Source organism: Kogia breviceps, chromosome 11 (genome assembly GCF_026419965.1).
Source record: "Kogia breviceps isolate mKogBre1 chromosome 11, mKogBre1 haplotype 1, whole genome shotgun sequence".
Lineage (NCBI taxonomy): Eukaryota > Metazoa > Chordata > Mammalia > Artiodactyla > Physeteridae > Kogia > Kogia breviceps.
In genome coordinates, this window is record NC_081320.1 from 50,384,832 (window position 1) to 50,399,863 (window position 15,032).

General features: G+C 34.1%; 1 protein-coding gene across 10 annotated transcripts in view; it reads left to right on the forward strand.

The window, feature by feature from the left end:
- WDPCP (WD repeat containing planar cell polarity effector) overlaps positions 1–15,032 on the forward strand; it is a 437,730-nt gene that overhangs the window by 243,076 nt on the left and 179,622 nt on the right. For all 10 annotated transcript variants that reach the window (XM_067007522.1, XM_067007524.1, XM_067007520.1 and 7 more), the window contains one exon: positions 10,410–10,512. In XM_067007522.1, coding sequence (XP_066863623.1) covers positions 10,410–10,512 — 103 coding nt within the window. The remainder of the gene's footprint in view (positions 1–10,409; positions 10,513–15,032) is intronic.

Below are 15,032 nucleotides of genomic sequence, written 5' to 3' on the forward strand. Positions count from 1 at the left end.
ACTTGTTTTGCAGTTTTGCTGTTGAATAAACGGAACCATTTGCCCTATAGAGTTTCTCATATTTTGACGTGCCAACCTCATATCTTTAGAGTGCTTATTAATGTGTTCCTCTGTCTCCTGTGTTTCCTGTAAACCATTAGTTCATTTGGGTCTGTTTCAAGTGACCATTTTTTCTCCTGGTTAGGGTCACATTTTCTTAGTCCTTCTCACCAAAAGTGAGGTCATCACTTTTGGTTTTATCCTTCATTTATAGTATATATGTTTACTATATATATATTATATATAGTATATATATAATATATATATATAAAACTAAAGATGCATATATATTAATCTATACCCCTGTTTTTAAATAAAACTTTTGTTTTAGTAGCATATTAAAACATTGGCAACTTGATGGTTTTTTGTTTTTTTAAATTTTATTGAAGCATAGTTGATTTACAATGTTGTGTTAATTTCTGCTGTACAGCAAAGTGTTCAGTTATCCATATATATATTCTTATTCATATTCTTTTCCATTATGGTTTATCATAAGATATTGAATATAGTTCCCTGTGCTATACAATAGGACCTTGTTCTTTATCCATTCTATATATAATAGTTTGAATCTGCTAATCTCACATTCTCAATCCTTTCCTCCCCCCCACCCCTTGGCAACCACAATTCTGTTCTCTATGTCTGTAAGTCTGTTTCTGTTTCATAGATTTGTTCATTTGTGTCATATTTTAGATTTCACACAAAGTGGTATCACATGGTATTTGTCTTTCTCTTTCTGACTTACTTCACTTAGTTTGATAATCTCCAGATCCATACATGTTGCTGCAAATGGCATTATTTCATTGTTTTTCATGGCTGAGTAATATTCCATTGTGTGTGTGTGTGTGTGTGTGTGTGTGTGTATACACATACACGTACGTATACACATACCACATCTTCTTTATCCATTCATCTATTGATGGACATTTAGATTATGTCCATATCTTGACTATTGTAAATAGTGTTGCTATGAACATAGGGGGTGAATGTATATTTCCTAATTATAGTTTTGTCTGGGTATATGCCCAGGAGTGGGATTGCTGGATCATATGGTAGCTCAATTTTTAGTTTTTTAAGGAACCTCCATACTGTTGTCCATAGTGGCTGTACCAATTTACATTCCTACCAACAGTGTAAGAGGGTTCCCTTTTCTCCATATCCTCTCCATCATTTATGACTTGTAGACTTTTTAATGATGGCCATTCTGACTGGTGTGAGGTGGTACCTCATTGCAGTTTTGATTTGCATTTCTCTGATAATCAGCGATGATGAGCATCTTTTCATGTGCCTGTTGGCCATCTGTATGTCTTCCTTAGAGAAATGTCTGTTTATGTCTTCTGCCCATTTTTTGATTGGGTTGTTTGCTTTTTCGTTATTGCGTTATATGAGCTGTTTATATATTTTGGAAATTAAGCCCTTGTTGGTTGCATCATTTGCAAATATTTTCTCCCAGTCTGTAGGTTGTCTTTTTGTTTTGTTTATGGTTTCCTTTGCTGTCAAAAGCTTGTAAGTTTGATTAGGTCCCATTTGTTTATTTTTGCTTTTATTTCTGTTGCCTTGGGAGACTGACCTAAGAAAACATTGGTGTGATTTATGTAAGAGAATGTTGTACCTATATTCTCTTCTAGGAGTTTTATGGTGTCATGTCTTATATTTAAGTCTTTAAACCACTTTGAACTTATTTTTGTGTATAGTGTGAGGGTGTGTTCTAACTTCATTGATTTACATGCAGCTGTCCAACTTTCCCAGAACCATTTGCTGAAGAGACTGTGTCTTCCCATTTGTATATTCTTGCCTCCTTTCTTGAAGATTAATTGAACATAGGTGTGTGGGTCCATTCTGTTCCACTGATCCATATGTCTGTTTTTGTGCCAGTATCACACTGTTTTGATTACTGTAGCTTTGTAGTATTATCTAAAGTCTGGGAGGGTTATTTTTCCTCAGGATTGCTTTGGAAATTCTGGGTCTTTTATGTTTCCATATAAATTTTAGGATTATTTGTTCTAGTTCTGTGATAAATGTCATGGGTAATTTGATAGGGATCGCATTAAGTCTGTAGATTGCTTTGGGTAGAATAGTCATTTTAACAATTTTAATTCTTCCAGTCTTAGAGCATGGCATATCTTTCCATTTCTTTAAATCATCTTCAATTTCCTTTACTAATGTTTTGTAGTTCTCAGCATATAAGTAAGTCTTCCACCTCCTTTGTGAGGTTTATTCCTAAGTTGTTTTTTTTTTGGATACAATTTTAAAAGGGATTGTGTATTTACATTCTGTTCTGATATTTCATTGTTAGTATAAAGAAACTCTACTGATTTCTGTATGTTAATCTTGTATCCTGCTACCTTGCTGAATTCATTTACCAGTAGTTTTGTGAGTCTTTAGGGTTTTCTATATATAGTAACTTAATTTTGTTATAATATCCTGGGAATAACTCTGATCATTCTATATAGCAGTATATAAAATGATTAGAAGACATTTTAAAAGTATGATAATATATACAACAGTGCAATAAACATGAAAACTTGGTGAACGTGAATAAACTGAAAAAATTGAATTGACTAAAATAGATGAATTTAAATAAACCAGTAGCTCCAAGGACAAAATTCACACAAGCCAAAAATATAACTCCTAAAAAGAAGCAGTAGGTTTTATTTATGAATTAAAAACTTAAAAACTTATTCTAACATGAAAATAAGTGTCATTCCAAGTAAATTCTCCATTTGGTAACAAAATCTAAATTCTTCGCATATATTTTCACATTTAAAGTAATTATTCATTGTTCTTATATAAGAAAGATTATGTAGATATTTATGTAGATATTAAGAACTGATTACTAAAATTTATATTAATATAAATGTAACTATGAGATAAATTATTTTATAGACTTCCTTATCTTGAAAGTTACTTTTCCCTCAAATCTACAAATATGACATTTCTAAAATATTAACACATTATCAGAAATATTTTATTCCTAATTCTTAAAATTTCTTATTAACCAGATTTGTCCTATGAAAAGAAATGTTATTTTAAATAAGTACAAAAAGAAGTGTATCAACATTTTACTTTATCTTTACTTGAAATAAAGCAGCATGAAATTAAATGTTCTGAAAGCAGTTTTGGACAAGGCTTAAAGCCGCAAAGCTTGTAGTTAATGAATTTAAATTTTATATTATCAACTGATTTGAACTAAGTAAAATATTATAGCAGGGAGGGCCAGAACATTGTAGTCTAAAATGTGTAGAAGCTGCATGTCTTTGTAAGTGCTTCTGTTATCTCATACAAACCTATCAATCCCTAGAAGCATAACAAAAATTAGAAAAGGTTATAACAACATCAATACGTTATAATAGTTAAACTTATCGGTCAGTGACTAGTCCAAAGTATGATTTAAAGATGAAAATCTACTCAGGATTTTTTTTAGCTTTGAATAGTTTTTTTTTTTTTTTTTGGTTGTGCTGCACGGCTTGCAGGATCTTAGCTCCCCGACCAGGGACTGATTCCGGGCCCTCAGCACTGAAAGCATTGAGTCCTAAGCACTGGACCACCAGGGAACTCCTTAGCTTTAAATGCTTTTTGTTGTAAATCTGCATATTCATTATAGTAGTACATTAAATATCACCTGTGAAAGGTAATGAGCTCCCAGGAATAACAAGTCTTTTATTCCAGATCTTAGATGATACAGAGAGGATATGTGTAAATTTTTAAACGTGGATCATAGCAAAAGACTATCAGTGTTTGTCATCTTTTGTTCAGTGGAAGCCAATTGCACTTAATAGTGCTAAAAGATGTTACTAATATAAGTCAGTTTAGCAAACGGTAAATTAAAAATTGCCACTGAGAATGACAGAAACTAAATAGTTCAATCTTCTGAATATTTTTCTGAAAACTTACTTCCACATTAGTAACACTTTTATAATAAAACCATTCACTAGGTAATCCTGATGGGGTGGCAGTAAAGGTTGGGATTTATCAGTATGACACTTTTCAAATCTATTGTCATCTATGTTATCCCTTTAGACCCATTATATGCCATTTTAATCTTATACAATAAGTCTCCAAAAAGAGACCAAGGAAACAAAAAAGGACTGTACAACTTACAATGTCTCCTTGTGCCATGTGCCTCCGAGACACATGATTCTAAACATCTAAGTATGGTACGATAACACAGTTCACTAGTATGTGAAAACCTTGATGGATGGGCATCAGGGGGTAGATACATGTTTTATGGGGTTTGAAAGTTATACTTCTGAAGAAAAATAATTTAATTGACCTAGAGAATATTATGCTTAGTGAAATAAGTCATAGAAAGACAAATACTGTATATTATCACTTAGATATGGAATCTAAAAAATAAAACAAACAAATATATATAACAAAACAGGATAAGACTCACAGATATAGAAAACAAACTAATGGTTACCAGTGGGGAGACAGAAGGGTGGGAGGGTCAAGATAGGAGTATAGGATTATAGGATTATAGGATTATTTTCTATGTATAGAAAAGATAAGCAACAAGGATATATTGTACAGCATAGGGAAATATAGCCATTATTTTATAATAACTTGAAATGGAGTATAATCTATAAAAATACTGAATCACTATGCTGTACACCTGAAAATATAATATTGTAAATCCACTATACTTCAATTTAGAAAAGAAAGTTAAAAAAATAATTTAACATTTCAAGTACAAAATTAGGTACTGGGAAGGATATGTACAAATAAGAGGCAGAGAAGCTTAAGCTTTATAAACTTTGTAGTAAATTTACCTCTGCATCTGGCACGTAGTAAACACTCCATAATTATTTGTGGAATAATTTTTGATTAATTAGTATTAATTAAATTTAAAGTCAAGATGAGAAGGGCATGACTTTCCCAGTAGTGGTCTCGGTCTCTTGCAGTGTATTTAATATAATATCATTTAACAGTACCTTAGCCTTAGTCTCAACCAGCTTTACTGCATGTCCTCTATTCTTGTATGTGCTGTCCTAATAAAGTAAAAGACATGAAAATGAAATACAAAGCTAAGTGGCTTTTACTTTCTTGACTTATTTAGAATATGACCATTTCCCAGGGGTATATGAACATATTTAACTGTATATATCCAACATTTAAACTAAATTGCAACACTAAAACTATCTAAAAATTAAAAAATAAATGTATCCAGAGGATAGCCAATTGGGGGGGGGGTGATATAGATACTAGATACTAGATGTCTTTTATCACACTGTAAAGATTCATGCATGAACTGTCTCAAACTGAGAGGTATGGAGTTACAGAAATATACTCTCTACTGCATTTTACTAAAAACTACATTCATATATATGAATAGTGAGAAGGTCCACAGAAAGATTAAGAAATGAAAACCTTCATAGTACAGATATAATATCAACTCAAGAACTTAAGCCTTATTACCTTCTTGAAATTAATGACCCCAAATTCCCTATAACAGTTAAAAACTTAAGAGTAAAAATCACAGAATTAAGAATGAGAGAGAATATGTTCCAGAAATAATTTGTGGACCACAGATCTTATAACCAACACTTACATCACTGTTAAACATAAAGTACTAACATTAGTAACTCACAAAAAATTGATATTTTTTATGGGTAACTTTCTTTTTCACTGATTTATATGCCTATATACTAGTGCTATTATATAGTCTTAATGTTAACTAGAATAAGTCTTAGATATTCTTGACCATTTACTTTCACATATGAATTTTAAGATCAACTTGTCAAGTTCCGTGAAAAATCTTGAAGGGATTTTGATTGGAACTCCACTGAATTTTACAGATTATTTGGGGTCAGAATTGATATCTTTATGATGTATAGTCTTTTCAGCCATAAGCAGGTGTATATCTGTATTTTAATCAGGTGTTCATTTATGTCACTCAGTAATGGGTGGTAATTTCTTCTTAAATGCATTGTATATCTTTTACTTATTTTCAGTGAAGAATCGCTTACAAATTTTGCCAGAGACAAGAAGATAGGAAAAAAAAGCTGCCTTAGCTTATTTATAAGGCTAGTATAACCTTGATACCAGTTGAGGGGTTGTTAGCAGTCAAGTGCAAGTAAAGTGATAGAATTTCTTAAGAACACAGATGCACTTATATAATACTGTACAGCAACTATACCTCAATGGAAAAAAACATGCAAAAATATTAACTAAAACACTAACAAATTGAATACGGGAATATATATATTTTTTAGTTACTACTAATTTCTTCATTGAATATAAGGATCTATTATGAAAGTATCATGCCACTCTTGTTAAAAAAGAAAAACATGATTTTTTCAGTTGATACACATTTAAGTTGCTTCTGATTTTTTATTGTTGTAAGTACTGCTGTCAGGAATTCACTGGTGTTCCGGTGGTTAGGACTGCATGCTTTCACTGCCGAGGGCCTGGGTTCAATCCCTGGTTGGGGAACTAGGATTCCACATGCCAAATGGTGCAGCCAAAAAAAAAAAGATAGTCTTAAAAAAAAGTATTGCTGGGCTTCCCTGGTGGCGCAGTGGTTGAGAGTCCGCCTGCCGATGCAGGGGACACGGGTTCGTGCCCCAGTCTGGGAAGATCTCATGTGCCATGGAGCGGCTGGGCCCGTGAGCCATGGCCGCTAAGCCTGCGCGTCTGGAGCCTGAGCTCCGCGAAGGGAGAGGCCACAACAGTGAGAGGCCCGCGTACCGCAAAAAAAAAAAAAAAAAAAGTATTGCTGTCATCACCAATCTTGGACATAAGATTGGTCACATCATTTCCTTAAGAAGATTTTCCAAAAGTATATATATGCAAAATTAAATTCTGATGTATTATTAAAATATGGAATCATCAAACTTTTTCCATAAAGGACCAAACAGCAAATATTATAGGCTTGTGGGCCAAAAGGAAAAATTGAGGTTATTATTTAGGTACTTGAGAAAACAAATTTCCATAGTATGATAGAAAACAAATTTCCACAAATCTTTATTGATAAAATTAAAAATCTATTAATTGAGTACAGTTTTCATAATAAAGTTCTACAGATGTGAATAATGGAATTCTTTTGTGGGGGAATAACATTTCTCTTAATAAGGGTTGAAAGGTGGTTTTCCTTAACACCAAAATCTGTTGCAAATGTTCATCTGTGAATACTGATCTATGATGAGATTTTATGTATTTCCACTTTGCAAATTTCTTTCCTTATAGATAAGTACTGCCAAATATTGGTATCAGTCCATCAGCGTATGGTTTGATTGCACATATTCCCTGATCAGAAGGCATTTTTACAATTCTATTAGCTAAAGGCTAGACTGCCTTTTAACATGTTAATACATTGCAAATTAATTACTTCCTATTAAAGTTCCTTAATTGCAACATTAAATAGACTTTGGAATATGGACATTACCTTTGCACTTGTATCAAGGTTGAAAAATGCTGCTGTGGACTGAAATATATTGCTGGGAATTTGTATAGGAATGGAGATCTCACTTTTTAAAACTTTTGACAGTGCAGGAAGTGTTTAACAGAGCCTATTACTTGCAAGTCAATGTTAGTTCTCACTGAAATGACTTTATCACAATATAAGTTTCACATATAAGTACTGTTTTGCTTGTAATAGTTTCAGATTGAAACACTTTCAAGTCTTCAGCATAAGGTAATTCCAAAGCCATTCAGATTTGAGTGGTTGAGCACAGTTCTTCCAACCATTTAAAAATATAAACACCATTTTCTTTTAAAATTGAAGTGTAGTTGATGTACAGTATTATATATACAGGTGTACTATATAGCAATTCAGAATTTTTAAAGGTTATACTCCATTTATAGTTATAAAATATATGCTATATTCCCTGTGTTATACAATATATCCTTGTAGCTTAATTTATACCTAATAGTTTGTACTTCTTAATCCCTTATGCCTATAATGCTCTTTCTTCCTTCTCCACTGGTTTGCTCTTTATATCTGTGAGTCTGCTTCTTTTCTGTTATATTCACTAGTTTGTTGTATTTTTTAGATTCCACATGTAAGTGATATCATACAGTACATGTCTTTCTCTGTCTGACTTATTTCACTTAGCATAATGACAAAACAAAAAAACCTACTGAATGGGAGAAAATACTTGCAAAGGATATGACTGATAAGGGGTCAATATCCAAAATATATAAATAGTTCATACAACTAAACATCAAAAAACAAACAACCTGATTAACAAAATGAGCAGAACTGAATAGACATTTTTCCAAAGAGGAAAGGCAGATGGCTAACAGGCACATGAAAAGATGCTCATCATCACTAATCAGGGAAATGCAAATCAAAGCCACAATGAGATATCACCTCACACCTGTCAGAATGGCTGTCGTCAAAGAGAACACAAATGACAAATGTTGGCGAGGATGTAGAAAAAAGGGAACCTTCATACACTGTTGGTGAGAATGTAGACTGGTGCAGCCACTGTGGAAAACAGTATGGAGGTTTCTCAGAAAACTAGTAGTAGAACTACCATATGACCCAGCAATTCCATGCCTGAGTGTATACGTGAAAAAAACAAAAGCATGAATTCGAAGAGATACATGCACCCCGGTGTTCATAGCAACATTATTTACATTTGCCAAGGTATGGAAGCAACCTAAGTGTCCATCAACAGATGACTGGATAAAGAAGATTGTGGTACAGATTGGGCTTCCCTGGTAGTTCAGTGGTTAAGAATCTGCCTGCCAATGCAGGGGACATGGGTTTGAGCCCTGGTCTCAGGAGATCCCACATGCGGCAAAGCAGCTAAGCCTGTGTGCCACAACTACTGAGACTGGGCTCTAGAGCCCTTGACCCACAACTACTGAAGCCCGTGCACCTAGAGCCCATGTTCCACAATAAGAGAAGCCACCGCAATAAGAAGCCCATGCACTGCAATGTAGAGTAGCCCCCACTCGCTGCAACTAGAGAAAGCCCATGCACAGCAGCGAAGACCCAATGCAGCCAAAAAAAAAAAAAAGTCATAAAAAAAGATTGTGGTATACACACACACACACACACACACACACACACACACACACACACACACACTGGAATACTACTCAGCCATAAGTAAGAGTGAAATTTTGCCATTTGCAGCAACATGAATGGACCTGGAGGATATAATGCTAGGTAAACACCATTCTTTACTCAAGGGCTGTACAAAAGGCAGGCTATATTTGGCCTATAGGCTATAGGCCATAGTTTACTGACCCCTGCTCTATAAAGTCTATATTCCCAGTAAATGTAATAAGTGCCTGTTTCCCCCAAAACTTTGCAACCAGTAAGTAATAACTTTAAAAAATTTGTCCAGTTTGAAATTACATTTTTTCAACTTAGAACATTAGGACAGTGAAATACCTTTCATGATTATAGACCATTTATATTTCATCATTGAAAACTTGTTCACATTCTGTTTCCATTTTTATTGCAATAAAATTATCATTCCAACAGTCATCCTGTGCACCAAAAAGAGTTCAAAGTCCTTTTTAGTGGCTCTACTTCTTCAGAATTATTTTCCACTGCATTCTCCCACACATCCAGCATTCCTTCCATATTGAAAGACCTGCCATTGCCTGATAGAACTGTTTTCTCAAGCTTCTCTACATATGTGCACCAGATATCATTCATTTTCTGTTGCCTTTTCTCCATTTTCCCTTCTACCACAACTCTTATTTATCCTTCAAGATGCAGATCAAGGATCAGTTCCTCCTCTTTGGTTCTACACCATTCTTAACTCTGCTATAAAACCTATTACACTATGTTACTAACTGTTGTTTACAGTTGTCTTTCTCCCTATTGGGCTGAAAGCTTGTTGAGAAATGGTATTGTAATTGATCTCTCTCTTCACAACGTACTAGGCACTGATTATTTGTTGACTGAATGAGTTCAAGATAATAGTAGTGTTAATAATATTAACAAAGTAGTATGTGCCAGACACATAAATATCAGAGACAAATTTGTGTAATAATATTCCTTATAAAATGCTTATCATAATGAACAATTGAATTTTGAAGAAGCTATCTCAGATAGTAAAATTTCATTAAAGAAAATAGCCACTAAGATTTTTATTCCCTGACAAAACTAAATACATCAAACATTGGATTTAAAAGCTTGTCATTTTCCCTAAAGACTTAAAATAATTTATTTAAATAATTGCTACTAGTTATAGCTATGATTTCTAATTCAAGAAAATTTGATTGTATTAGAAAACTGAGAAAATTAAAATACAAAATTTTTGTATTTTATCATCAGCCATGTCTGTTTTGTAATCTGTTTTTGTCACTGTTTTGAAAGAACACTAAGTTCTTTCGTTCAAAATCTCCTTTGTAACTTGACTAAGACATATTTTGGATTAATCTTTTATTTTGCTTTATTTCCAAAGGACATCCATTACCTTGCACTAGATAAGGGCGAATTGGCACTAGCTGAAGTGGCAAGAAAGAGAGCTAGTGACATTGATGCAGAATCAATAACCTCTGGAGTTGGTAAGATTTAATGCTGTTTTTTTTAAAGTGCTTTTTATTTTAATCAATACTTATTCAGTATCACTTCTATTTACATTTGTAGGGCATGGCTGGTTAATCTGAATTACTTTCTTTGTGAAGACTGTCTTTTTTTTAGAAAAAACAATAATTAAGCCTGGGTAAATAGTACAATATGGATATTTAACTTGGAATTGTATTAATATGCAAATTAATAATCAGTAATTAATAACTATTTACCAAAAGGTTAAAAGTCATTGTTCTTTTCATGAGATTTTATTTTATTTTTATTTCTATTTATTTATTTTTTTTAACATCTTTATTGGAGTATAATTGTTTTACAATAGTGTGTTAGTTTTCCCTCTACAACAAACTAAATCAGTTATACATACACACATGCTCCCACATCTCCTCCCTCTTGCATCACCCTCTCTCCCACCCTCCCTATCCCACCCCCCCAGGCGGTCACAAAGCACAGAGGTGATCTCCCTGTGCTATGCAGCAGCTTCCCACCAGCTATCTAATTTACATTTGATAGTGTATATATGTCCCTGCCACTCCCCCACTTCGTCAGAGCCCACCCCTCCCCCTCCCCATATCCTCAAGTCCATGCTCGAGTAAGTCTGTGTTTTATTCCCGTCCTACCACTAATCTCTTCATGACATTTTTTTCCCTTAGAGTCCATATATATGTGTTAGCATACGGTATTTGTTTTTCTCCTTCTGACTTACTTCACTCTGTATGACAGACTCCAGGTCCATCCACCTCATTATAAATAACTCAGTTTCATTTCTTTTTATGGCTGAGTAATATTCCATTGTATATATGTGCCACATCTTCTTTATCCATTCATCTGTTGATGGACACTTAGGTTGCTTCCATGTCCTGGCTATTGTAAATAGAGCTGCAATGAACATTTTGGTACATGGGTCTTTCTGAATTATGGTTTTCTCAGGGTATATTCCCAGTAGTGGGATTGCTGGGTCGTATGGTAGTTCTATTTATAGTTTTTTAAGGAACCTCCATACTGTTCTCCATAGCGGCTGTATCAATTTACATTCCCACCAGCAGTGCAAGAGGGTTCCCTTTTCTCCACACCCTCTCCAGCATTTATTGTTTCTAGAGTTTTTGATGATGGCCAATCTGACCGGTGTGAGATGATATCTCATTGTAGTTTTGATTTGCATTTCTCTAATGATTAATGAGGTTGAGCATTCTTTCATGTGTTTGTTAGCAATCTGTATATCTTCTTTGGAGAAATGTCTATTTAGTTCTTCTGCCCATTTTTGGATTGGGTTGTTTGTTTTTTTGTTATTGAGCTGCATGAGTTGCTTATAAATTTTGGAAATTAATCCTTTGTCAGTTGCTTCATTTGCAAATATTTTCTCCCATTCTGAGGGTTGTCTTTTGGTCTTGTTTATGGTATCCTTTGCTGTGCAAAAGCTTTTAAGTTTCATTAGGTCCCATTTGTTTATTTGTGTTTTTATTTCCATTTCTCTAGGAGATGGGTCAAAAAGGATCTTGCTGTGATTTATGTCGTATAGTGTTCTGCCTATGTTTTCCTCTAAGAGTTTGATAGTGTCTGGCCTTACATTTAGGTCTTTAACCCATTTTGAGTTTATTTTTGTGTGTGGTGTTAGGGATTGTTCTAATTTCATACTTTTACATGTAGCTGTCCAGTTTTCCCAGCACCACTTATTGAAGAGGCTGTCTTTTCTCCACTGTATATCCTTCCCTCCTTTATCAAAGATAAGGTGACCATATGTGTGTGGGTTTATCTCTGGGCTCTCTATCCTGTTCCATTGATCTATATTTCTGTTTTTGTGCCAGTACCATATTGTCTTGATTACTGTAGCCTTGTAGTAGAGTCTGAAGTCAGGGAGCCTAATTCCTCCCGCTCCATTTCTCGTTCTCAAGATTGCTTTGGCTATTCGGGGTCTTTTGTGTTTCCATACAAATTGTGAAATTTTTTGTTCTAGTTCTGTAAAAAATGCCAGTGGTAATTTGATAGGGATTGCATTGAATCTGTAGATTGCTTTGGGTAGTATAGTCATTTTCACTATGTTGATTCTTCCAATCCAAGAACATGGTATATTTCTCCACCTATTTGTATCATCTTTAATTTCTTTCATCAGTGTCTTATAGTTTTCTGCATACAAGTCTTTTGTCTCCTTAGGTAGGTTTATTCCTAGATATTTTATTCTTTTTGTTGCAATGGTAAATCGGAGTGTTTTCTTAATTTCACATTCAGATTTTTCATCATTAGTGTATAAGAATGCCAGAGATTTCTGTGCATTAATTTTGTATCCTGCAACTTTACCAAATTCATTGATTAGCTCTAGTAGTTTTTTGGTAGCATCCTTAGGATTCTCTATGTATAGTATCATGTCATCTGCAAACAGTGACAGCTTTACTTCTTCTTTTCCTATTTGGATTCCTTTTATTTCTTTTTCTTCTCTGATTGCTGTGGCTAGAACTTCCAAAACTATGTTGAATAAGAGGGGTGAGAGTGGGCAACCTTGTCTTGTTCCTGATCTTAGTGGAAATGGTTTCAGTTTTTCACCATTGAGAATGATGCTAGCTGTGGGTTTGTCATATATGGCCTTTATTATGTTGAGGAAAGTTCCCTGTATGCCTACTTTCTGCAAGGTTTTTATCATAAATGAGTGTTGAATTTTGTCAAAAGCTTTCTCTGCATCTATTGAGATGATCATATGGTTTTTCTCCTTCAGTTTGTTGATATGGTGTCTCACATTGATTGATTTGTGCATATTGAAGAATCCTTGCATTCCTGGGATAAACCCCACTTGATCATGGTGTATGATCCTTTTAATGTGCTGTTGGATTCTGTTTGCTAATATTTTGTTGAGGATTTTTGCATCTATGTTCATCAGTGATATTGGCCTGTAGTTTTCTTTCTTTGTGACATCTTTGTCTGGTTTTGGTATCAGGGTGATGTTGGCCTCATAGAATGAGTTTGGGAGTGTTCCTCCCTCTGCTATCTGTTGGAAGAGTTTGAGAAGGATAGGTGTTAGCTCTTCTCTAAATGTTTGATAGAATTCGCCTGTGAAGCCATCTGGTCCTGGGCTTTTGTTTGCTGGAAGATTTTTAATCACAGTTTCAATTTCAGTGCTTGTGATTGGTCTGTTCATATTTTCTATTTCTTCCTGGTTCAGTCTCGGCAGGTTGTGCATTTCTAAGAATTTGTCCATTTCTTCCAGGTTGTCCATTTTATTGGCATACAGTTGCTTGTAGTAATCTCTAATAATCTTTTGTATTTCTGCAGTGTCAGTTGTTATATCTCCTTTTTCATTTCTAATTCTATTGATTTGAGTCTTCTCCCTTTTATTCTTGATGAGTCTGGCTAATGGTTTATCAATTTTATTTATCTTCTCAAAGAACCAGCTTTTAGTTTTATTGATCTTTGCTATTGTTTCCTTCACTTCTTTTTCATTTATTTCTGATCTGATCTTTATGATTTCTTTCCTTCTGCTAAATTTGGGGGTTTTTTGTTCTTCTTTCTCTAATTGCTTTAAGTGCAAAGTTAGGTTGTTTATTCGAGATGTTTCCTGTTTCTTAAGGTATGATTGTATTGCTATAAACTTGCCTCTTAGAACTGCTTTTGCTGTATCCCATAGGTTTTGGGTCGTTGTGTCTCCATTGTCATTTGTTTCTAAGTATTTTTTGATTTCCTCTTTGATTTCTTCAGTGATCACTTCGTTATTAAGTAGTGTATTGTTTAGCCTCCATGTGTTTGTATTTTTTACAGATCTTTTCCTATAATTGATATCTAGTCTCATAGCGTTGTGGTCGGAAAAGATACTTGATACGATTTCAATTTTCTTAAATTTGCCAAGGCTAGATTTGTGACCCAATATATGATCAATCCTGGAGAATGTTCCATGAGCACTTGAGAAAAATGTGTATTCTGTTGTTTTTGGATGGAATGTCCTATAAATATCAATTAAGTCCATCTTGTGTAATGTATCAATTAAAGCTTGTGTTTCCTTATTTATTTTCATTTTGGATGATCTGTCCATTGGTGAAAGTGGGGTGTTAAAGTCCCCCATTATAATTGTGTTACTGTCGATTTCCCCTTTTAAGGCTGTTAGTATTTGCCTTATGTATTGAGGTGCTCCTATGTTGGGTGCATAAATATTTACAATTGTTATATCTTCTTCATGGATCGATCCCTTGATCATTATGTAGTGTCCTTCTTTGTCTCTTGTAATAGTCTTTATTTTAAAGTCTATTTTGTCTGATATGAGAATTGCTACTCCAGCTTTCTTCTGATTTCCATTTGCATGGAATATCTTTTTCCATCCCCTCACTTTCAGTCTGTATGTGTCCCTAGGTCTGAAGTGGGTCTCTTGTAGACAGCATATATATGGGTCTTGTTTTTGTATCCATTCAGCCAGTCTGTGTCTTTTGGTGGGAGCATTTAATCCATTTACATTTAAGGTAATTATCGATATGTATGTTCCTATTACCATTTACTTAATTGTTTCGGGTTGTTCTTGTAG